Raw genomic sequence first — 26202 nt, forward strand, 5'->3', positions numbered from 1 at the left:
AAAAGAGGCAGCGAAGCATGCATCACCAGCAACCTTTGTTTGAGGCCAAACGAAGTGCGGATTTGAAAGGTGGATTCGGAGGGTCCCTCAAATTCTGTGAATTGGGACAGTGCTTTGCACACAGCAACGACATGTAGCTGACAAATCCGCACCTCGAAGTGTGCAGACCCTGAACTGGGAAACACCTTAAACAGAGCTCTCGATATACTCCGAGTTACAACATCTGTTGACTTCGCTGTCACGTGAGTCATGGAACCTCCTATAGTTTCAAACAAACCCTGCGCTGCTAGACTCTACTATGGAACTGACAACAGCGATCTGATTACTGAGGGTGGATACTAAATAAACATATTATTGCTGCACAAACATGTTTGTCACTGAATGCATTATTATGTTAATCTTGATTAACCGAGAAGGCTTATAAGGCAGCGGTGCTTTCGGCCCAGGCGCTTAATGTCCTCTCCCTGCTCACTGCTTACCAAGCCGAGCTGTGCAAGGATTTTGAACAACCACAGGACCCAGCAACATGGGAGGAGATTCCGGTCATCACCGACCTATGTCTCTGCGTCCAATGTTGTGTGGTTCAGGCCACGGGCAGAGCACTGGGAACTATGGTGCTGCAGGAATTGGCACGGTGGCTGAACCTCGCCAAACTGTCGGATAGGGAGAAGGATGAGATGCTGGACATGCCCATTGTCCCGGAGGGGATTTTTGGCTTTGCATTGGCCTCAATGCAACGGCATTGTGAAGCCAAGAAGAAGGAGGATGAAGCTCTCCAGCTCTGCCTCCCTCGGAAGCCGCCTACTCCCTCTCCGCCTGTGCAGTGCATAACCTTCACGCCGGCTGTTTCTCAAGTTTCGCATTTCAAGATACCCAAACTGCCAAGGCCCCAGCCCGCCACACCTCCTCTGCCCGGTCGGGCTGGCTGGTCCAAGAAGTCCTCGGCCTATGTTGCAGCTCCGCCGGCTCTGCCCGCGAAGGCTGCTACCTTCCAGGCCAGGAAGAAGAAACGGGCAGCCTGACAGCCCCATATTTTGCCAGTGCAGCTAGATGTTCCTCGTTCTCTAGCTCCACCTGTTTGGCTTCCAAGCGTACTCCCGGGGATATCTCACGTCCCCGTCTCCCAGCTGCCACGGACCGTGCCAGAGCATGGGGAGAGGAACGGACATTTGTCAGCAGAGGTTTTGGCGGTTGCCCCTCTCAAACGTTCAGAAGCATGCACACACACATTATGTTGGAAAAAATTAAAATGTCTTCCGCTGCAGCATCCAGGCCAAAGGCTGAGGGCGCAGCTAATAAAAAAAGCCAAAATCATGAACAGCTCGATGGCGACGCCTGCTGCTTCCCGGTGGAGGGCGGTTGCCTCTTCCAGGACAGTGGCAGCGGTGCACCCGTCGCTGCGCTGTCATCTCAGATGTGGATGCACAGCGCAGTCCGGGAACCATTATGCTGTTTCGCCAAGGTAGGGCGCCACCGCATCACGGATAGAGCCTCCTGTGGCGGACGGGCTGCAGAGTGCGCCTCCTCCCTCCCTCAGGTAGGAGAGGTGGGCCGCACATGCAGCCCCACCCTGGGTGTTAAGGACAATTTCGACGGGATACAGGTAGCAGTTCGCCACCGTTCCCCCTCGTTTCGCCAGCATTTTGCATTCCCAGGCTCGAGGGGAGTCAGCTAACGTTTTACAGGGGGAAATCAGCTCCCTGTTAAACAAGGGAGCAATTTGTGTTGTACCTGTTGCACAGTGTCAGAGCGGGTTTTACTCCAGGTATTTTCTGGTCCCCAAACGTCCCCTGGATCTTCATGCTCTGAACAGATATCTCCGGAAATACAAATTCAGGATGCTCACACACGCATCCCTGTTGTGTCTTGTGCGACAGAACGATTGGTTCACTTCTGTCAACCTGAAGGACGCGTATTTCCACATCCCTATCTACCCTCCCCACAGAAAATTATTGAGATTCACTTTCCAGGGGATTTCCTATGAGTACCGAGTGCTTCCTTTCGGTCTCTCTCTGAGTCCACGGGTGTTCGCGCAGTGCACGGAAGCGGCAATAGCTCCGCTGAGGCGCCAGGGCATCCGCTTGGCCACATACCTGGACAACTGGCTGCTGCTGGCACAGTCGGAGCAGGAGGCCAGGGCGCACATGCATGTTCTCGTGGGGCACCTGTCCGACCTGGGTTTTGTGATAAACACGGAAAAGAGCGTGCTGTCCCCAGCGCAGAGCATAATTTTTCTGGGCCTGTCTCTGGACTCGCGGTCTTTCACAGCGTGCCTCTCGGCGGAATGGTCACCTCCACATGAGGGATTTTCAGCTTTGGGTGGCCTCATGCAGACTGGACCCCTTGCGTCATGGCGCACGCAGGGTGCGGATCACTGCTGCGTGTGGACACTGCGTCACTGGCGGATCTGGGCCTTTCTAACGCAGGGAGTCCCTACGGGCCCCATCCTGTCCAGGAAGGTCGTCACTACGGATGCAAGCCTGACGGGCTGGGGTGGGATCCACGAGGGCCGAACTGTGAGGGGCCAATGGAGCGTCGGTCTTCAGCGGTCCCACATAAACTTTCTGGAGCTTTCGGCGGTATTCCTCTCCCTGAAGCATTTCCTCCCGTCCCTCGTGGGCCATCATGTCCTGGTAAGGGCGGACAATACGACGAGGTGGCGTACATCAACTGTCAAGGCGGTTTGCGCTCCCGCCAGTTACACATGCTGGCACGCAGACTGATCCTTTGGAGCAGCGATCGCTTACATGGATAGGACTGGGGGTCTCAGGCAGAGCGATCAGTTGTTCGTCTCCTGGTCTGGTCCTCATAAGGGAAACCCTGTCACAAAGCAGCGCCTGTCACACTGGGTGGTGTCGGCGATTGCTTTGACCTATACGAGTCAGGGTTTGCAGCCTTCTAGGGGCTTGTGGGCACATTCGACTCGGGGCATGGCCGCTTCCTGGGCCATATTCAGAGGGGTCTCTGTTCAGGACATCTGTGCGGCGGCGAGTTGGTCCTCGCCTCTCACCTTTGTCCGTTTCCATATGCTGGACATCTCTGCTCCGTGCGTGGCACGCGCAGTTTTGCTGTCCTGACCGGATCAGAGTTCTTTTCCCGGCGGGTTGGTGGACGCTAGATAAGCTTGTCTGGCAATACGGGAGCTAATACCTCCCATAGTGAGACATCGAGTGGAATATTATGAAAGAAAACTGTAATATGAGCGAGATGTCTCACCAGACAACCCTTCTTGCTGGGGCGAGTGAGAAGAGGTGCTTATCTTGAATGAGTTGGTCCGTCCACATGAGCTATTTAAGGCAGATGGCACTACGTGATGCGGACGGATATGTTCACACGTTTTTTTAGCCAATCAGGGTTGGCGTAATGAGATTAATGCTTCTGAGGGCTGCAGAGAGGCTTGCATCCCATAGTGAGACATCTCGCTCATATTACTCAGAGAACCAGGGTTATGTAAATAAACTAATGTTTTTACCCATATGCTTGTCTTACAGAAAAATACTGGCAAGTCCAGTTAATTCAGCCTAGTAGTTGAAATTTACTTCTCTACATGTTTTAATGTCACAAAACAACTAAACGATGAACAAAAACAAAAAGGACTTAATCTTCAACCGTTATTTAGACCCAAGGTTGCACCTTCCTCTGGCATATGAAGGTAGCAGAAAGAAGTACAATAAATGGAGCTTCATCTTCAGCCTACATCATGGTTATTGCATTGATTATTTAGTAACAAACTAGAACAGACCTGGATATATACTATACTTTTATGTGTTAAAAAAATGACACGTTTATTGTTATCATTAGGCTTTATTACTAAAACGTTCCAAACCAACGCAAAAGCTCAAGCTGGTCTGTTATAACCTACATGGTGTATGTACATCCTCTATTTTCACACTTGACGGTGCAGATTAATCTGTGCAAACCTACACATATTTTTCTTGTATTAGGAGTTGCCACTAATGTGAAAAGTCTGCAACCAACCCACAGTGTCAAACCACTGAGACCATTGAGGAAATGGCAACTACTGCTACAGAAACGGCAAGTGCCACCCTTGGGATTACGATGTGTCCGTAGGGACGAAGGGAGGGGTAGGGGGAAGGGGGGCGGCAGGGGTCCTGGTGGGCAGTGGGGGGAATTAGGGCTCATAGAGGGTGGAGTCTGCTCTCCTCCTCACTCTCTCCGCTCCCGCCAGGGGCTCCTTCAGGGTGGGTGGGGGCGCTGTGCCTAGGGCCCGACTAGGATATATGTGTGCAACCTGGGGCTCTCTGGTCCCCTGGTGTGGTGGCGTGGGCTGCCGGGGGTGGGTGGGCTTCCGGGGCAATGGTGCATTGGGCTCTTGGCCGGGCCAGGCCTTTGACCTTCTGTCCTTGGGTGGTCCTGGGCCCCTCCCCGAGCCCCTCTCCTCCCCCGCCACCCCACATCATACACACCACACATAGGGCTCTGTGGGGAGGGTGGAATCGGTGGGTTTGGCTCGGGGGGTCCCCATTACGGGATCCCCCGATGGGCCCCTGCGACTACCAGCCCCACTAGATTTTAATCACAACCTAGACACCAATTTACATTTAGGGCCTCGGGGGGACGGTCACATGGGCTGTGGGTGGGCGGACAGGAGCCAATGAGGTGGTCCTTTCTCCATCCCCTCCCTTTGTGACTTCTCTCCCCTGATTTTATTTACACGTTAGACACTACCACATTTAACAGAATTGCACTACACACATAACACACACTTACACACACTGAGGGAGCCCTGAAGGGGTCCTGCTGCATCTCATGGCTCCTTCCAGTTTTTATTTGCAGTATAAATAGCCGACACTTATGCACACACAACTCAGGTGAGGGGCAGGGTGGCGGGGGTCTTCCTATGCCCTTGTGTCCTGGGACGGGCTCGGGGCTGCTGGGGGTGGAGGTTTGGTGCCGGCCAGGAGTCCTGTGCGGCATGCTGCTGGGCGCCGTTTGCCCTGGGGGCTGGAGAGACCTCAAGGAGAATGTATGAGGTTGTGTGAGTGTGTGTATGTGGAGAGTGTCGGGTCTGGGACCCACCTTCCCCTGGCCTCTATGGGCTGCCCCTGGGGGTGGGGACATGTTCTTGTCCCTGGGGTGCCTAGCCTTGGTGTTGGGTTGGCGTGGCCGGCGGTGGTTTTGCCTGGGGCGGTCGGGCCCCATCGGGTTCCTGGGCAGGGCTCTGCTGGGGGGAATGGGTGGCCCTTGGGCCTGTGGGGTGCCTGCCCACCATGCGGCCTGCGGCGCCCAGCGCCCGCTGGACCTGCTCATCATCGCCCTGTGCTGCCCGGTTCTCCTTCCCCGTTGAGCCGGGGGGCTCCAGTCCACTACACCTAAGGAGCTGAGTGATTGCACCTGTGGGTTGAAGTGTTTGTGAGAGAGGAAGTCGTAAAAGGAGGAGGAGGAGAGCAGGCTCAGAGGAGCCTCAATGGCTGATCTTGGTGGAAGTCACAGGGTTACAGCCCATCCCAGGGCAAGGACCAGGAAAAGGCTGGCACAAATTACACTTTTTTTTAAGGTCTAGATTTGATAAAATATTGAACTGATTATTACAACTAAAGTGATCATGTAAAATGTAAATAAAATAAAATAAAATAAAAAAATAACTTATTAAAAAAACTACCAATAATATTTTTTTATCAACAGTTGTTGACTTTGGTGATGGTGCTGTGGAAATTTTATTGCTGCTGCACAAACACTTACACTTCAGTGATAAAAAGAAAAATGCGCTTTTTTAGACAGATCTTCAATTGTATCTGTTATCTGTTTAATCAATATTGTCTGTTAAACTTCAGTTGTCACATCAGGTGGTTTTTTAACAGATTTTATCACCATAGAGATGGTTGGTGAGATGATGCTGTATGAATTTTGCATTATGATCTAGAACACTTTCTCAGTCCTGGTCCTCGGGGACCACTGCCCTGCATGTTTTAGAGGTGTCCATCTTTAACACACCTGACTCAAATGAATGGCTCGGTAACAGGCTTGCAAAGAACTTCACAAGCACTTCAGTTAATCTGAATCAGGTGTACTGGAGTTGGAAAGAACTAAAACATGAAGGGTAGAGGTCCCTGAGGACCAGGACTGAGAAACACTGATCTAGAACATCTAGAACACACACACACACACACACACACACATATATATATATATATATATATATATATATATATATATATATATATATATATATATATATATATATAAATCGCACGTTAACGCAACGATTAGTTAACGCCGTTCATTTATTTAATCGCGCATTAATTATTGTTTTTTTTTATCACAGAAACATGGCATCCCTTCCCTGCTGCAGCCATGCATCTGATGTAATCAGAAGAAAGAGGGTTTATTAAAATGAAGAGACGTTTTCTGTCTGGAACTTAAGAAAGAAGAAGAACCGACTTTCCTCTTTGTCTGTCAAAACCCATGCAGATGGGCAGAATATAATGATTTTTGGACAGGAAACTGCTCCCAAAAGACAATGAGAAACTATTTATTTATTTATTATTATTATTTTTAATAAATGTGTTTTTAATTTAGGCAAGACAGCAAGGGTAAGACATGCTTTCTGACTTTTACAAACGTAAAGCATAAATAGACAGCCTCTGCTTTAATGAATCTTGGTCATAGCGAGATTAAATTTCCAGCTGTGGAATCTGTGAGATTTGAGCTTTCAGTAGAGGAACAAGCGGCAACATCCGCCTGTAAAATGTGAAGCCTATGCGGAGGTGTAAAAAAATTGCAATTCACTCCTCATACGCTAGGGGCTGGCTCCAAAACAGAAACAGAAAAGTTTTGATGGGAGGCCAGGCAAGGGGGACTGACCAGGAAAAAGGTGGCACACATAAGATGGTTTTTTGTTTTTAAGGTCTTGATTTTATTAAATATTGAACTGATTATTACAACTAAAGTGATTATCTGTAAAAAAAAATGAAAAAAAAAATTGAGGAAAAACCCAAGTGAGCATTTGCTCTTTTTGTTGATACATTACAGTAAATTGTATTGTGATAACATTTGATAAATCATGATGAATTTGCTAGCTGTGATTAATCTGATTAAAATTTTTATTAATTTGATAGCCTATATCTATCTGTCTGTTTCTCTATCTCTTTAAAATAAAATACACTTTATATTTTTAGAGAAATTAAATTTGTCATATTTCTATTTCTATTTTATTTTAACAATTAATTTTTTTTATTTACATGTTTTATTCATTCATTCATTCATTCATTCATTCTCTGTACTGCTTGGTCCATTACGGGTCGGGGGTAAGCTGGAGCCTATCCCAGAATTACCAGGTGGGGGCAGGGTACACCCTGGACAGGTCACCAGTCCATCGCAGGGCCAACACATAGAGGACAAACAACCATTCACACTCGCACACACCCCTAGGGAGAATTTAGAGTAACCAATTAACCTAACATGCATGTCTTTGGACGGGGGGAGGAAGCCGGAGTACCCGGAGAGACCCCATTTATTAATTTTACATATTCACTCATTTACACTGCATTACATCTTCCAGATCACAATGAATCTACAAAATCACAAAATAATTAATCACAGGCACCTGGAACCTAAAACTATGGTATGTCTCATTATGATTTAAGCAACTTTTCAAGAGCTAGAAGTTTTAAATGTTCATACATGCAGATTTTTACATCTGTAGTAATCCAGACTACCTAAACTGACTCGCCTCATCATAGTCATCGTAAGTGAAGTCAGATCTATTCGTTAAAATGCTAGAAAAAATAGAACAAGTTATCTCCCTTTTTTAGTTTCTCACATTCCCCCTGGAGTGTCTGTAAGTACACCAAGAGGTATGTGTAGCCCCATTTCAGTAAAACTGCTTAAGATCTTTTTGTTAGTTTTGGAAAAAGTGACCAATTTCAAAAGTCTTGAAATATCCTCGATTACCACAAAAAAACTTGTCTATGGTTGAAATGATAAGTTTAATAGTACTTCAGTTAATACTCTATGAAGAGTTAAAGAAAAATAATACAGTATGATTTGAACAGTATTGCAGACTGATATTTAAGGTTTAAAAGGTGCAGCATGTAACAAAATCAATAGTCAATGACAGAAAATTTTAATATATCCTTAAAACTCATGTTCTGTTGGTTTTTAATCATCTTACTAAAATGTGTTTTTATTCTGCCAAAATGAGCCATTTATATCTACTTGTTGTGGGTCCAAATACATGGCAGCTGTCATTTTGTGCCCTCATTTTTACTACGGTGTCTCTGAATGGACAAATAACTGTGTGTGTGAAGTGAGAACCCTCTGAGCTTTAAAACTACTGTGCTGGCTTTGTTTTTATAAGTGCTAGAGAACTGTTTGGAATAATTTAAAATAAAAATTAGTTACCTGTAGTGCAGTCATCGCTGGATCCACAGAGATGAAATCATGATTATATCAAGAAGGATTATGGCCTCTGACGACTACCATCCATTCACAGCTGTGCTTGACATTTGAAGCAATTCCTATGCCTATCTTTACCACTAGATGTCAGTAATTCTTACACACTGTACCTTTGAAATAAAATGTTGAGTGAGTGAGTGTCTACATTTGGTTCTTGGAATTAAATAAACAGCAGACAGATATACAAATTAATCTTAGAAATTCTTCAGTGTTCTTTCAAAAACAGGAAAATTCTGAAAATAATCAAATCAAAGTTTTCAGATTTAGTATTTTAGGCCCTCTTCACATGATGTTTCCAAGCAAAACCCCAAATTGTTCCCTTTGCATATTCAAAAACAATTGCATTTCCACAATAGCGGAATGAAAACTCCCTCCATGTAGATTAAACACATGAGGAAAACGTAATTTCCTCACGTATGCACTAAATCCTCATCAGACCTGAAGACATAACAACCACTTGTATAGAGGTGTATTGGTTTTTTAATGCAGTGGTTCCCAACCTATTTTCCCTGAGAACCACCTTTATGCAACTATCAAAAAGCTGTGTACCCCTCACCTGCCCCATGTTGAAATCATACTTTGTTTTACTTTTTTATTAGCCAGCTTCTCACCATAAATTATGCATTCTGGCCTAATCACACTGTCTCTGAACAGTCAAAGCCTCTGGGACCCCCTGTGCTCTTTGAAGGACCCCTTAAGGGTCCAGGAACCCAGGTTGGGAACCACTGATGTAGTGCATGTAATCTATGCATCTTTGCTGATGGTATAAATAAAAAGCAGGTTTTGCTTTAAAAAAAAAACAAATAACATAAAAAGATTCAGCAACACAAGCAGGACACAGAGGTCCTTCGTTTTTGTTGTTGTTCTGTTTGCGGATGTAAATGTGGCCTGAGTGAGCAAATGCAAGATGACGTGACAGACATCGTCGCTAAAAGATTCCAGTTCATGTTTACACAAACAGGATTCGACTTGCATTTTAAGAAATATTCGCTCTGGGGCCTGTAATCAAACCTTTGTGGTTTTGTCCACCAAAACCTCAATTATCATGTAGACAAGAGGCCAAAACCTAACAAAACTTTTGTGTTTTTCTGTCTCAGTGTTATCATGTAAAGGAGGCCTTAGTAAGACTCAGTGATCCTCACATTTCTGGGAGAAATGAATTACTATTTTCCTGTACAGTATTTGTCTGTCTTGAGCTTCTTCAACTAAATTTAATCAGGAGAGTCAGAGGGTCACCCATTTTCTTGGTCAGAACTGTTTGCATCATTCCTAAAGGCGTATGGAAATATTGTGAACCTCTGATTGTGAAGCTTTGTCAATCGTCACATTTTCAAATGGCCATAAATATGGATGCCATAGATATTCTCATTTTCATTTTTTCCCCAAAGAACAAGAAGAGGGCATAGCAGTTGTCGGAGCTGCAGTATTCCACCATCCTCTCACAGATGTTCTTGTGGCTGGACTCCATCTGGGCTGCCTGATTGGATTCACTGCTGGCCTCGACAGTCATTGTGGTCCTGTTAGCTTCTGTCTTCTCAGGCAGGTGTAGAACCTGAACTGAAGACATGTTAGAGGACAAGATGTTTTATGACTAAACAAAACTGATCAAGTATGTCGATAACTGATGCAGTTACCTGAGTTAACACGTGGGGACTCAGGTGTAACTTATTTTCTGGATTTTCAAAGACGAGGTACTCCTGGGTTGTGGTTGAAGCATTAGAGATGCAGCTTCTGATAAGAGATGTGAAATCTGGAGGCTTTGGTAATGTGGCGAAGATGCCTTGTTGGAACGATGTACTCTGATCAAAGGAGGCTTGTTTGGGGTAGTGATTTTTTAAAGAAGAGAAGAAGCTAAAGTTCTGGAAGAGGTTAGAAGTGGGTATGCTGAATTGCAGGCCCATGGTGGGATAATGACGAACGGCAGAAGATTAGAGAGTGGTCTCCCTGATACACTGAAGAGAGAGACTTGTTAGAGAGCATAAAAATGTGAGCTGAACTTTAGACGTGGATGGTATCAGATCAAAAAAGTATTTTGATTGTTGTGTTTTAGAGGAACAAAAAATAAAAACACCATTAAACCTCATGTTAGCATTTTTACTGATATCAGATTTTGGTCCACCATTGCAATTCACCTGTACATAAGAAAAAACACAGGCTGACATCTCAAAGAAATCTTGATATTTTGGTACAAATACTCACCAGAATGGGTCTGGAATTCCCTGCAGTTCCACTATCTGCCCTCTTCTCCTGTTCCCTGCCCTGCTGAGATACACAGCGTCTGTATTTGTGTGTCTTTGTGATTTGTGTGAAGCTTGGTCTATGGTGTCCCTATGTGCACAGCTTTAAGGAGGTTTTCTATTAAAAAGAAGTTCCTGAAGACTGCATGAACGAAGTGTTTGCAACTTGCAACAAAATCAGTCAGCAGCAGGTATTAGGAGTTAATGGACAGTAGCAGGGATAAGCCTGAGGGGTTTGATTAGTAAACACAATGCTTAACTGTCCCTTTTCAAAGGGGAGAGCCAGTAAAAATGTGCAAGTTAGAACAGCAGCCTCTAGTTTTGTTCTTACTGTAAAATCATTTAGGCAGATTGGAGTAATTTTATATTCCTAGAATCCCTGAATGTCTGACCTACAGGACTTTGTAAGTTTGTATAAACATTGTTTACCTCAAGGAAATTTAGTGCATCACTGTGTATTTCATACAGTTTGTTCTTGGTTCCTTTTCCAGTGGCCAAACAGGATTTAGATAACCCCTACCTTCAAAGCTACTGTTTATTATTTTATAAAAATGTCCCAATCCACAGTTCTACTTTACCTGCTTCTTTTAATCCACTCATTCATAAATAAACTTTATAAACGTTTATTGAAATTTTCTTTATTCTTTTAACTGACAGGATCTGACTTTTAACACATGCCAAACTAACATAGCTGAACAGGTGCATGTAGTTAAATACTCACAAAAAGTCAGGGATCAGGCATTATCCTCAAGTCATGGATGAAATTTCTAGAAAATATAAAAAGTTGATGCTACACTAATATTATATCATGAATGCCGGACATTTAAGCAGAATTGTGCAGCAATTATTTTGTCATCTCAAACAATTTGTAGCAAACAAAAGTTAACGGTGGTGAGTATACCACAACATCAAATGTCATGTGTCAGGTGTGATCTTGGTCTGATGATCTGAAAATGTGAACAATATGATGAAGAAGACTGTTTAAAACAAGCTGTCATAAATAACCAGAACATTTAGTGGTTGATTCATAGTTTGGACACTTGTTTTGTTTTGTAATTAATCACCTTGTTAGAGAATGTGTGTTACAAGGACTTAAACATTAAACAGTTGCACATATGCATTTAAAGTTTAAAGAAAGTCAAAATAAGTTCATCTATGAAGATTATGGTGCATTTTGGTTCATTCTGACATCATAGACAAAGCAGAATATCCCTAATCTTTTGTGAGTAGTAAATGTTGGTAAGAGGGTGAAATGAACTGATTTGTGCTGGTGACTGGCAGTATCACCCTCAAATTCAGTTGTTTTAACAGCAATGGAAACTTGAGTCCAACAGACACAGGGTCCCTAATCTAATGTTTTCAGTCACTTGAGGAGAACTGAGCAATCTGAAAACATAATCCCATAAATCAATGAGCTGGTATTATTCAGTCATTTTTGGTCCACCTCAGATATTTTGTATTGGTGTAAACTGTATGGGTTGATAAGACTATTTTTTTATACCCAATATAATGCTTTAAAAGTTTAAATGTTGTTGCCCAGAAAAGTTGCTTCAACTGTGTTATAAACTAAATTTGCAGGAATGTGTGCAGCCTTTACAGCAGAGTGTATTACAGCTGAGCAGACAGTGGTGCTGAAATTTAATCAACAAAGAATCCATATGCATATTCAATATATCAACTTTTATTTATTTTCTTACATTTTCAGTCAGCTAACATATTTTGTACTTACCAAAATATTGATGCTGTTTTTTAAAATTTGGTCTTAACATTGGTCCCGGACAAGTAGTCTCTGTCAGGCTTGGCTTATAAAGCTGATGTGATGCTACCAAACATCCAGCATGCTCAGAAACATTGCTTTGCTCCAATAAAAAAATCTTTTACAGTAACGCTGCTCATATAGTATATTTATGTGAATCTCCTCTAGATCTAGATATTTTTTTCTGTGAAACCAAATATTTAAAACTTTTCTGCACTGGTTTGGATGCTGAGCAGCTTAAGGGATTTTTAGTGGGACAGGTTGTTTACATGTGGGCAAATCTGACTAAGCTTTTCAAAATCTAACTAATGCATGAATAAAGATTACAAATACTGGAAAGTTGGAGACGAGACTGTGGACCCCACTTGTACCATGTTAAAACCATGCTTGGTTTTATGCATTCTTTAGCTAGCTTCTCACCATAAATGATGCTTTCTGGCTAAATCACACTAGCTCTGAACAGTCAAACGCTCTGAGACCCCCTGTGCTCTTTGATGTTTGATGTAGGGCAGCAGCTAAATGGAAAGAAAGGAAAAGGAAATTTAAAAAGTTTCCTCCCCTCCTAATAGGAAATGTGAGATCATTGGCAAATAAACTGGGTCAACATAGAGCGCAGCTGTAATACCACCATACGCAATATCCACATCGCAAAGACAATCGCATTATCTCTGGGAATACTTTGACTTGAAACAGGACAAACACTGGTAAACAAATGAGGCTGCATTTATTTTATGGTAAGTTCTGCATTGGTCCAAGTTTCACAGTAAACTAGTAAAAAAGAAAAATATGTGTCTCTTTAATTGCTAAATGTATACTTAAGTATGTATACTTAAGTGTTATCAATTCCATGCTTTACCCTCCAAAACAACAACAACAAAAAAAAAGAATTTAGGTGAGCTATATAAAGAAATCACAAGTTGTCATCCAAAAAACCAAGTCAATGAATTATCCGTTTAGAATCTAAAGCACCAAACATTTCTCGTTAATCTGTAATTGTAACTGATTCAGTGAAACTGATCTGAGGACTCTCAGCTGAGGAACAGCATCACTTGACCAGAGTTAAGTACGGTGTTCCACATGGTTCAGTGCTCTGTCCATTATTATTTTATACATGCTTACACTGGGTGCCATTATTAGGCAATATAGGACCAACTTTCACTGTTATGCAGACGATACTCAGTTGAACTTATAAATGAAAACAGATGAAACAATTAACTAACAGTATTACCAAGATGTTTTAACAACAAACAACTGGATGACCACAAACTTGCTATTATTAACCTCAGAAAAAACTGAGATTTTTGCCCAAGGACCTGAACACCTCAGGAGAAGATTTAGTCATTTAGTTTCTGTAGAAGTTCTCATTGGGACCTCGAGTACAACTGTGGGAAACCTTGGTGTTATTTATTTATTATTTTTTTTAACCATAGTGTGTCCTTTAAAACTCATATACAACAGGTTATTTAAACTGCCTTCCTTTACCTAAATAATTTATCAAAAATCACAGTATTGCGAAAAGATTTTTCCATGCATTTGTCACTTCCAGATTAGATTATTGTAATTTTGTATTTGTAGATTGTCCTAAATCTATTTTAAACAGACTCCAACTGATCCAAAATACTACTGCAAGAGTTTTGATGGGGATTAACAGAAGAGAACACATTTCCACAGTCCTGGCTTCTCTTCTCTTCCAGGATTAAATTTAACATTTTAATGGTCTTGTTACATGTTACCTTAAAAACTCCAAGTTTCATGGTTTGTGGAACCAGCTCCCAATCAGAGTTCTAGATTCAGACTCCATCTCTACTTGTTTTTAAAAACTTTCCTTTTATAAAACATCTATAGCTAGACCTAGCTTGGGTAAAAGTCTGCCCTGTATCTTTCGCAGCATTTTGCAATCAGTTAGTTTTAGTTGTTTTTTTTTTTAAATCTCATTTACTTTTTTAAATATGATTTAATATAGTTTTACTCCATTTACTAATAGATTTCTATTGTATGTATTAACTTTTATGTATGTAATGTATTGATCATTTAACAACTATTGTAATGTTTGAATGGAATTTTAAAACTGTTTTTCTTTTGTGTGAGGCACGTTAAGTTGAGGTTGTCCTTGAAAGGTAAATTAAGAAGTTACTTACTTACTAAAAAGGACCTTACTCCTAAACCACCAGTAATGTCTGGACACAGCAGGTAGCACCAGGGTCGTTATCACTATTCATGGAGAATCTCAGCTAGTGACCATTAAGTTCAGATAAAAGTTGGCAGCTTGTAACACATCAGCTATCTCACCGGTATCATTCTAAACCTTGAACTCACCTGCTGTCGCAGCTGACTGCTGCTGCTCATTTCCCACATTTCCCACCTCGTCCGGGTGTGCTTTTATTTAAAAAAAAAAAGAAAAAAAAGGTCCCTTTCTGCTCCCCCTTTCCTCTGTTATCCCAGTCCATCACGTTCCTCTGCCTCCCAGCTGTTCCTACTCCATGTGCTTTGTTCGTATTGATTATTAAAAAAATTAAACTTTATTAGTAATTTTTTGCCAGTATTATTAGGGACTGACAAGAACAAATTGTCTGTGGGTGCAACACAGTGCCAGGAAGTCCAGTTCCCTGCACCAGTGTAGTTCATCATGATTTTTTATTATTTTTATTTTTAATTTTTTTGGCAAGTAGGCCAGTCAGACCACTTAGAGCCCAGGCCAGGCTCCTGTTAGTTTTGATAACAAAACGCCAAAAGATAGTGATGATGCGTTCAAGGCGCCCCAAAAACAGATTTCAGTTTATCTGTCCTTGTCCCTCCCCCCAACTCACCAACACATTATACATAGCGCTCAGCTAGTATGACCATCAAAGTGTGTATTGCATAGGGAAACAAGAAAAGTAGAAATAAGTCCATAATGGCTTCTGTGTAGCAGTGGCTATTGATTGTTATCCACAAGTTGTGGGTCCATTTGTGTTTCTGAGTCCTCTGTGTCTACAGTGCAGTTGCAGGTGTTACATGAGGAATCAGCAGCCAGAGGAGGTAAATGTAACCAGCTCAATGCTGCAGTGTTAGGCTGGGGCATGAGGTGCAGTTCAGGTGTGAGACAGGCAGGTTGCTGGAGGTCTCTGTGGTCGTTTGACAGCATTAGTGAGCCAACAGCGTTGGGCCATCGTCCCTCAGACCAGCGCCGTCTGAGACCGCCGCAGCTCCTTCCGAAGCTCATCTCGGCTGAGCAGGTACTGGAGGCAAAGCATCATGGGATTGGGATAGAGAGCTTGGGAGATGTTTGCAACTGAGCTGGGATCAGTTTTCAATTTACTGTTATCAATCAAGACTAGGAGAGAAATCTCGTTTCATGTGAGATTATTTATTTATGGATGAATTAACCCTTTAGGCGCCAGAGTTTTCAAAGTTTTAAAGACATATTGTAAATGAGGAAAAAGGTGAATATGAACCAGAGTTTATGATGGCAGTAAAATTATTCATCTTATTTCATATTGAGGCATCAGAGGCCGCATTAGATTCCATAACTTTTACTAGGAACTGTGACTTTATATATTTATATTTATCCATACATACAAGTACAGATAAAATCATTAGATTTAGAATTTATCTGATCTTAGTTTCCAAAATACAGAGTTGTCTCATCAATGCGTCTAATCCACTGGTTATGCACTTCCTCATTTTTCACATACACACAGTCATCATCATCGATATCTGGACCTATGCTGCTCCCACAGGAATTTCAATGCTGCTGTTTCCACCCCTGCTGCCTCGACCACATCCACAAACCCTCCTAAATATTAAATTTAGCCTCCCCAGCCTAATTTAGGTAGTCTCAGAGTTGTCATTTCCCACATCTGATGCTTCAGGTGTGTTATTATTATGAACGGATGCACCATAATTTCCTACAGAAGCATCACTTTCGCTGTCATTAAAGGACCCATCGTCATCCTCAGAGATGGCCAATAGCTATGAAAGTACTTAATCAACAGTGAAAAAGCGTTATGTTACATTTAGGATTCATGTGTCTGCCGTAATGATGAATGAATGAAAGTAGTTACAGATTCAAGCTTTCTTTCTAGAGATATGGCTTTGTGCTTGTTGCATTTTGGCGCTAAGAGGGTTAACATCTATTAAACAAAAAATAGAAACTTTAATATTGTTCTGCCTTTTGGGCTACACAGTATGAAGAAAACTGATCCCAAGCCAGTCATGCATGTATCATGTGATGCACTCAAGTTTAACAATGATTCAATTTTGACTGAATACTAAAATAATAAGCATGTGTAATATTTTGTTTTACATTCTCTCCATTTTTCTCTCCAAAATCTTAAAAATTGTTATCAAAAGCCCCGTGGTTCAATTGCTGTCATAACTTTAGCAAACAGAAGCAAAAGAAGCACAGCTGCATGAAAACAGCATCAAGTAAAATAAGTATGAGAGAGTTTGATCACTTTAGAGAATCTGCAGATTTCTGTGAAAGAGACTAAGAATTGTGCAACAAGCAGCAAGCTGCACGAGTCATTAACCAGCAGCTTGTGTGTGGTGGTGCTTACTGTGAGGTTGTTGATGCTTTCAGACAAAGCTTCTATTTGCAAAATGGTACTCTCTGCGTTCGCCATCTGCAACACACACACACACCCATTACAAGTCACAATTTCACACATGCTGTGCTTTCAGTTAGACACTAATGACTCTCTTAATCCTGTGAAGACTGCAATACATATGTGTGCATTCGTGTATGAACGTTTTATGTTAAACTGCTGACTGAATGCGTGATGTTTGTACCTGTGGGTACATACTGAAAACATGCACTTCCACCTTTAACAGGGTTACCATGGTGATGGTCATCAGCCATCTTGGCTTGGACTGGTGAGCCGAGGGTGAAGCTGGTGTCATAAACAGCCATGACAGCCACCATGATGGTGAGAATGATGATAATGAAAGCAGGTTAGTGGTTGATGCAGGTTACTGAGGCATGCTACAGTTCATGTCTCCACACATGACACCTCTGCGCTGATAATTACAGCCTTTTGTGTTGAGAAAAGAAAAAAAAATGAAACCAACTATACACACACATAATTTTGTTTATTAAATGTTTAGTTAAATCTTTTGACATTTACATGAGCACATGTGAGCTTCCTTTAGCAGATTTTCTTTGCTATAAAAATATTATTACAATCAAATATGAAAATAACAATTTAAGATAAAAACAAAGAAAAACACCACCTCAGGTATCAAACAAAACATGCTATTTATCATTTGCTCTGCAGTGACATAAATATTAAATAAAATCACTCTGTGATTTTATGCAAATATTGCACAACTTCATCTCAGCTATGTCACAGAACTGGATTCTAACTGGTAGAAAAAAAATCCAAGATGTTAAATGATGCAATATCTGACTCTCAAATATAAAATAATCTACTTGTGGTGTGTAAATGGATTCAAAATGTACAGTAAGAAATATATATACTGTGGGTTACAGAAGATGATGTCACAGGAATCCAGAGAGAGTCTGCGTTCTCTCATGATGTGATGGGTTAGGGTCATGGCACAGGTTTGAGGCTGAGGTTGGGTTAGTTAGGCATCTGACTGGAAGCTAAACCAAAATACTTCAAGTGTGCTAGTTCATGGTCTGAGGTCACCCTGCAGCATGATGAGCAGCTGACTGGGAATCAGTCAGACGAGTTTATCTGGGCATCTCTGCAAGAGTAAGGCACAGGGTTGGGCTGATGGGCGGGGTTTCAGGGAGCAGGGAGGAGATGGGTTGAGGTATTATGGGCTGCAAGCAAAGGAAGCAAAGTAGCAGCTGATTGGCTGATGGCAAGTGTGACAGCATAGTTGTCCATGGTGTTGACACAGTATAGCCTTGTTGTTGTCATGGTGATGTGTCATCTTTGCTGTCCTCAAGCCCCACCTGGTCCCTGGCGGGCTCTCTGTCCAATATGGGGCTCAGTCCTCTGAAGCCAGCGTATGGACGCATCTGCACCCCGTTCACTGCGGACTGGCCCGACTGAGACGAGTACGACTCCATGGGACAGACGTAGTCTGTGGACTCATCCGATCGTCTCCTCCTCAGGTGAGTCAGGTTGGAGAAGCCCAACTTCTTTGGCTGCAGCAAAAGAAGATAATGAAGAAGAAAAAAAGTTTTTTCACACTGTTTTACAAATGAGATTACAGGTAAAGGCCCATTTATGCTCTACACCAAACATGGATATGGAGAATTTCGTTTGTCGTCTGCGTCATTTACATGTGGAATTTTGTCATTTTTTGGGACCCTTGCAGATAAGTACCCGTTCGGAGCAAAAGGAGCAGGACCACCAGAAGGCGTGGGGCAGTAATGAGTGGTATAGCTGACGTACGGCCCACGAAAGGAACAAAGAAGAAGCAGTGCTGTATTTAATGGCCACAGACCACCGCCGTCTACTGCAATGCCTCTCTATATGTCTCTCCCTGAAAATGTAGATTATCATGATCTCCTCCACAGACGCCATGCTTGCTGTTGCTGAAATATAGATGTACTGGCTAACAACCATGACAGTGTAAGGGATATATGAAAGTATGATGGGGCTTAAGTATGGGTAACCATCGACCTCATGGTCATTGGTACATGAATATATGTTCATATATTTAATGATAATTATAATCTGCTCTGCTATGAAGGGAGAAGGTTTTTAAAGTTGTAACAATCCCTTTATCATTACAACTTATGTAAGTCAGCGATATTACTGATTCTTTTCCACTACATCAAATTCATGTAGCAGGAAAACAGCTGTTTTCACTTCAGATGAACCAAATGTGCAGCAACAGACAACAGCTGTTTTTGCACTGGAAACATGTATGGCCTGATTTTCAGTGTTTTGTTAAAATGGTTGGAGGTGCTAGGCTACAAAATTTATTTTTCTGTGTTTATATTGGTTGTTTATGGGATTTTGAGTGGCCATTAAGAGGTGATATTGACAAACAAGGTGGTTTTCCAAAAATTTTTTCTTGACAGAGCAGAGCTCTGCAGCAATCACTCAGAATTTTATAAATTTTTATTTATACAGGCAGTCCCACTGAGACACAGTCTCATTTACAAGAGAGACTTTGTATTTAAAACTCAGCCAGTCACTCCTTTATATCTCACTTTGAATAAAAGCATTGGATGAATCAGTGTTATATTATAAGAAGATGAAGCAAAGTTGTGTCTGTGTTGCTGTGCTGATAAACAGCTGATCCTACCAAGCATGGGATGGTACCATCTGTAATGGTAAACGAAGCAGTGGAAAGCTGTACCGAACCGTATGGTGCAGTACATTACTCAACAAACAATATGAACTCTGGTTTGGTTCAGTTAAATTATAAATGCAGCACAGAACAAATAGATACCAAGACAAAGAAGATCGTTCCAAGTTTCTACTCACACAGCATGGTGTTATTAGCAGGTAAAACATGCTGCGTTTACATCTGTAAATGGTGCTTTTTAGCATCTGAACTTTCTCTGCTCTGCAGCCTGTAGTAGAAAGTGATACCAGGCAGCGACAGACAGCAGCTTCTATAATTGTGTCCTCTAAGCTTGCTCTTGCTGACAAAAGCCACTACGATATTATCACAAAGCACTACAGGATGTCATTTAGGAGCCGGATGGCCCTGGGGAGGAAATCCACACACACATAAACAATCTATTTTTGTGTTCTTTAGATCTGTGATTTGTTAAGCACACAAGCCTATATTGGTCCACATGAATATGTACTGCACATGCAGCTTAGGAAATTTAAGACCTTCGTGTTCAAGGTGAGAAAATGGTCGACTGTGAGTGTGGATTGTGTTTTTGGGGTAGATTATTCTTCCATTTTTCTTGAGCAGAGCACAGAGGGACTTAGAGCTGAGGCTGCAGTGATGGCAGGGTATTTAGAGCTGTGAGGAGAAGCCAAACAGCCCTCCGTTCACTCTGCTCTCACAGGCTTAAACACAGTGAAGGGCTCAGAGATTAAACTGAGCTGGCTACCGAGGTCTCACCACAGATTAAGGTGCTTTCTCTAACACAAAGTAAGAGAGGAAAGGCTAACTGTGTGTGCATGCTCTCTTAATGCAGCATAGATTGTCTCTCACTACTATTTCTGCTATTCCCAGCTGTATAATAGTGACTTTTCTTTTATTTTCTTACCTTGACTTTAGCTGTGATGCTGAGTGGGGTGTAACCCACTGCTTCGGCATACTCTCTCTTCTCTTGCTGAGCCTGAGCTCCCACCAGGCTGTTGAAATTGGTGTTTAAGTGGCGCCTCAGCAGTGTTTTTTGTGGAGAGATGTTCAGTAGCATGGCCAGTGTGTCAGAGTTAAACCGAGGCTCCAGCATCTGTTAAAGAAAACCGGATGTAATATGCTTTCTTTGGGCTTGTAGCATTTTTTACTCCAAAAACTTTATGTTTTAACTTGCTCACTATCAGCCCTCCGTGCACACCACTGCCTCTCAGGTTGGGAGCGTACTCTGCCAGGTCCACAGATCTTAGCCACTCCATGACTCGGTGGTTGGACCACTGGACTACCTCACTGGGAGTGAACCGACACTAAAACACACAGGAATACAGATTTAGTTTTACTATAAATGTTTTGAAGATTTTACACAACCAAGTTGCAAAAGACTCATAGCAAATTATGTAAAAAAATAACAGGAAACTGATGGCACAATCTGGGAGGAAAACACATTTAAAAGGGTAAAACCTTAATTCAATAATGTCACCAGATCACAAAATCAAGGTAAAGGTCATTTATAAGGAATTAGGACAAAGCCTGCTGCACTGCAAAGAGTATCCAACTGTAAGAATTAGTGACATCTAGTGGTAAAGAGCATAGAGATTACTTGAAATGCCAAAAAGTGAATGGATGGTGGACATCAGTGGCCAACATTTTTTCAAACAAACATGTTTTCATCTGTGAGTGGATACAGTGGTGTCAAGTGCAGCAATAACAGGTGTATACTTAAAAATCGTGTACAAGCATTACTTATCCTAAACGGTGCTCTAGCACCTATGAAACAAAGCGGGTAGAGCAGTTTTAAAGTTCGGAGGGTTCTCATTTCACACACAGAGTTGTTCGTTCATTCAGAGAGATTGTTGTAAAAATACTGATACGAATATTAAAGCTGCCATGTATGTGGAGATGTGGAAAGTAGATATAAATGGCTCATTCTAAGAGAATAGAAACATCACAGTTATTTTAGCAAAGTGACCAGTTACCAATAGAAACACTTTTACTGATATATTAATTTCACCGTCATTGAACTATGTTTTTATTACACACTGCACCTTTAAAGCAACACTGATAAACTATGGTAGATTTTCACACTGTGGCCCCCTAACGATGGCTAATTCAGCATCCGTCTTGCATCCTGTCTCTTCTCTGAGCTCTCTAGCCAGTGAAAGTCTGTCGGATGTTGACTCTTGTCTTTTGCTCTGTCACTTTCTATGTTTCTTTTCCTCAATTTCTCTCATAATGTCCTTGTGGGTTTCTTTGATGAATGAGGCATGTGCACATTTAAAAATGGCCAGACGTTGATATCCAGCTGTTGCCGTGTGACATGGTGCCAAAAAGCTACACAGCTGTAAAGTGATGCAACAGGCTGGAATAAAAAAACTAAACAAAAAACATGCAGTCTCCCAGCCTTGGGACTTTGCTGGGCAAAGATGGCTCCATGAATGTGCATAACTAATGCAAGAGAACCATCAAAACGAGTCAGAAAGACAAAGTTTTAAGGTCAGAAACAGGCAGTGTTGCTTTAATACTAGAGCTATGGTGAAACTACAGAATGTTTGCAAATTGGTATTTTGAAAATGACACAGACTGAATGTGCTGCTGCTTATATGTTGTTCTTATTTTTATCTACATAAATCCCAATTAAAATGAAGATGACTGAAGTATTAAAAATGATCCGTGGCACTTCCTTCTTCCATTTCAATAAATATAATCTGGTATTACCAAAATAAAGGACATTATAAAAAAGCATACAAGCTTTTTTCCAATAATTTTCCATGTAATTATTATTATAGCTACCACTTCTATATCCCTATAGCATTTTACTCAGTTAAAAACCTTTCTGAGCAAAATAAGATATTTCAGAAGGAACTGTGATGCACGCCACCATTTTTCAACAATCAGGTAGCCAAGAAAGAGTCAAGAATGATTAGGTTTTTGAGGGAAGATGAAGCTCAGTGTAATTTACAGATGTAAAATGAGCCTCAGTGATTAAAATATTTGGGAACATGTACCAAGAACTGAGTTTTTAAATATGTTTACATTTGCACTACAGTAACATTTACAGCTGTTTTAATATTTGATTGTGCACTTTAATAATATAATAAACAGCTTTGCAGTAATGTAGCATAAAGTAAAGCAGAGCAGCTCAGATTAGTAAAAAATGCAATATTAATCCAATAAAGTTTTGATACTGAATAAGACATGGCCACGTAAACAGCTTTTTCTGATTACCTGAATATATATATATATATACTTCATAAATAAGACAACCTGTAATTTGTACTTTCAGTAGAAGCTATTAGATAAAATAAAGTGTCAGAAATGGGTACAAGAGATGCTGCATTAATGGACAGAATAAAAACGTTAAATGACATTAAAGCATTCAGCCTCAATTGGCTTTCACATGAGCATAATATGGACTCTAAACACAGAATTGTAGCACAGTTACAGTAACTGCATGCATGGATAGTACAAAATCAAATTTAATAAATGTTAGTGGGAAAAGTTTTGAGCTGCTTATCAGAAGAAGTGTCAGTCCACACACTCATGGCTCTGATGAAGCTTTACCTCATTGTTGGGCCTTCGTTTGAGGCAGTTAGGGTTGAACTTGTTGACATGGAGAACATGAATGGCGCATTTGATGCTGAGGTGGTGCAGCTGGCTGGTCACTTTGAGGAACAACAAGTCGTTCTAAGATGGAGAGAATAAAGATGAGTGCAGATACAACTAAATAAAGTGACGAATGTTTTTTAAATCACAATGAAGCAAATACTTTTATTGTCCACTTTATTAGGTCCAACTGTTCTATTGCTTGTAACACAGATAACTAATCAGCCAATCACATGGCAGCAACTCAATGCATTTACTCATGTAGACATGGTCAAGACAACTTGTTGAAGTTCAAACTGAGCATCAGCAGATGGCTCAGGGAGAAAGAGGATTTAATGAATTTTACTTCAGAAACTGCTGATCTACTGGGATTTTTACACACAACCATCTCCATGGTTTACAGAGAATGGTCTGAAAAAGAGAAAATATCCAGCGAGAAGCAGTTTATCTGGACCAAAATGTCTTTTTGATGTCAGAGAAGAATGGGCAAACTGATTGGAGATGACAGAAACGCAACAGGAAGTCAATAAGCACTGGTTCCAACCAAGATATGCAGAACAGCAGATGGGCTAAAGCAGACGGGGCAGAGCAGCAGAAGGCCACACGGGGTGTCTACTGTCAGTCAAGAACAGGAAACTGAGGCTACAATTCACACAGACTCACCAAAGCTGGACAATAGAAGATAGAAAAACGTTGTCTGGTCTGATGAGTCTCCATTTAGCTCCACATTCAGATGAAACATCATGAAAACATGGATCCATTTTACCTTGCATCAACAGTTCAGGCTGATGGTGGTGTAATGGTGTGGGGGATATTTTCTTGGCCCACTTTGGGCTCCTTAATATCAACGTGGCCTGGTTTAACCAGCACAGCCTACCTGAGTATTGTTGCTGACCATGTCCATCCCTTTATGACCACAGTGTAGCATCTTCTGATGGCACATTGCAACATGGATGTGCAGCTGACAAATCTGCAGCAACTGTGTGATGCCATCATGTCAGTATGAACCAAAGTCTCTGAGGAATGTTTCAAACACCTTGTTGAATCTATGCCACCAAGAATTAAGGCATTTTTGAAGGAATAAGTGGGTCCAACCCAGTACTAGCAAGGTGGACCTAATAAAGTGGCCGGTGAGTGTATATTATTCCGTTTTTTTACTGTAAATAAATTTTAAACCATATAGATGTTTTTACTGGTTGCAAACTCACCACAGTGAGGTACTGGAGCATATGTCCATCAACTCTTCCTTCATTAAACTGGTCTTTGTACTGAGGGAGGCCGATGTCGTCAAGCCAACCTGGGAAAAAAAAACAAACAAACAAAAAAAAAACAGCACAGCTCTCATTAAATAACCCCATCAGGATCATTTTTTTTCAGGTAGAGTGTGTGTGAGAGATTTCGTACGAGTAACCCAGACGTAGTCAAGCTCTGCAGACTTCTCCGCCTGTTTGCTGGAAAACGCCTTGATGGACAACTGGAGCTTCTTCCTGTGGAGGGGATTCTTGATCGACATCTCCTGCAGACAGAGAATTAGAAGTGAATGTTTCATCAAGCTACCTGTGCACCTGAAAAAGAAAGTGTACAGTCAGGTTAATCATCTCACTAAAAATGACGACAGAGACAGAAAGGCTGCAGGCGAAACTAAAGAGCAGGTTGAAAAGCAGGGACAGGCGTTACTAAATATCAGGCAGACGGACAGACAATAACTTTAATCAGACAGGTAGAACTAAAAATGTGACGGGTTGGACAGAAGATTATTTCCGCAGATATCAACAGATATCCTGATGTCCTAGATGCATTACTATTAAAAAAGTGGCGATATGTGTGTGCGTGTACCTTCTCTAGGTCTTGGGGGGTGGCCGACAGCAGCGTTTGACCGCTGCTGACCCAGTGGCGAGCAATAAGGCCGTACTGGCCGAGTCCAATGTCCTCCAGCCAGTCACACACCTGCTCTGTGCTCCACTTAGAAAATGGTAACTTTAGATCTCTGTCACAAAGAAATAAGAAAAAATTCAATAAATGAAAGAGGGGCTCCTTGTGATAATGTTCTGTTTATTAAATACTTTAACTGAATAATCCAACATGGAGAGATTATTCTCAACATGCAGAATTTGGTGTATAAGTGCCCATGTACCGTGTTTTCCCCGGACGGGCCAATCGTGGCCCAGCTGTGGCCCTGAAGCCTCCTCTCTTGAAGTCTCCCAGCTCTGGGTCATTGACCTGGACAGGACTGCCTGACTGACTGCGACGAATTCTGGAGACAACAGAAAGATCCATGAAAGAAATCCATGTTCAGAGTGACAAGTACACACTTTGCAGCTTCAAAACTTACTTCCCCCAGAGTTTCTTAATGCCTCTGTGTTCCTTCCTGCTCTCCGGTGAGACCGGGGACTGTTGTCCAGAGTCCACTCCAGAGGACAGCGGGGACTGGTCTGACAGCAGACACTCCTCCAATTTCTCTGGACGCTCTGCCAAACATAAACACGAGGAGTTAATTAGTGTGCTTTGACTTTGAATGTATCAGAAAATTTGAGCATCAGCCCCAGTTTAAACACACATATTTCAGATTTACCTGTTTGGGGGAAGAACAAAAAATAAAATGGCATTGATAACCTATTTTTTTTTATGTAATAACCTGGTTAGGATTATTTCATGGAGATCAGTAATTAGTAACAATAATTTTGTATATCTCAAACTTCCACTGGATCATAAGGGAGGAATTACAAATAAGAACTACGGGTCATATCAGGTCAAGCCAAACACTCCTTTCTTTTTAACTACATATGTCAGAAAAAAAGAATGATCACATCAATGGCAAAAAAAAAAAACAAATAAAAAAAACAAACAAAAAAAAAATTACAGAAAGACAGACAAGAAAAAGGTCACAAACAATACAAAACAATCTAAAAGAAAAAAAACTAAACAACTACAGACAGAAAAATGACCAAAAAATAGATGTAA

At 41.6% G+C, this 26202-nt stretch overlaps 2 protein-coding genes across 12 annotated transcripts in view; both read right to left on the reverse strand.

The window, feature by feature from the left end:
* Positions 1-9575: 9575 nt before the first annotated feature.
* rep15 (RAB15 effector protein) lies at positions 9576-11301 on the reverse strand. Its single transcript, XM_041996996.1, is given in 3 exon segments — positions 9576-9976; positions 10053-10370; positions 10618-11301. Coding segments are annotated over 2 exon segments (624 nt in total). The 5' UTR covers positions 10320-10370; positions 10618-11301; the 3' UTR covers positions 9576-9619.
* The window catches only part of ppfibp2b (PPFIA binding protein 2b), a 124858-nt gene continuing 108996 nt past the window's right edge, over positions 10341-26202 (reverse strand). For 4 of the 11 annotated variants that reach the window (XM_041996446.1, XM_041996441.1, XM_041996447.1 and 1 more), the window contains 11 exons: positions 25574-25709; positions 25376-25495; positions 25078-25228; positions 24646-24757; positions 24450-24538; positions 23200-23322; positions 20820-20945; positions 20546-20734; positions 18314-18508; positions 16950-17015; positions 10342-10680 (listed from right to left, as the gene is read on the reverse strand). In XM_041996446.1, coding sequence (XP_041852380.1) covers positions 10582-10680; positions 16950-17015; positions 18314-18508; positions 20546-20734; positions 20820-20945; positions 23200-23322; positions 24450-24538; positions 24646-24757; positions 25078-25228; positions 25376-25495; positions 25574-25709 — 1406 coding nt within the window. In that variant the 3' untranslated portion in view covers positions 10342-10581. Of the gene's footprint in view, positions 10681-12316; positions 15630-16949; positions 17016-18313; positions 18509-20545; positions 20735-20819; positions 20946-23199; positions 23323-24449; positions 24539-24645; positions 24758-25077; positions 25229-25375; positions 25496-25573; positions 25710-26202 lie in introns of those variants that run through there. The other 7 variants (XM_041996444.1, XM_041996437.1, XM_041996438.1 and 4 more) reach the window with 4 other exon arrangements.

The sequence above is a fragment of the Melanotaenia boesemani genome, chromosome 10 (assembly GCF_017639745.1).
Source record: "Melanotaenia boesemani isolate fMelBoe1 chromosome 10, fMelBoe1.pri, whole genome shotgun sequence".
NCBI classification, from domain to species: Eukaryota; Metazoa; Chordata; class Actinopteri; order Atheriniformes; family Melanotaeniidae; genus Melanotaenia; species Melanotaenia boesemani.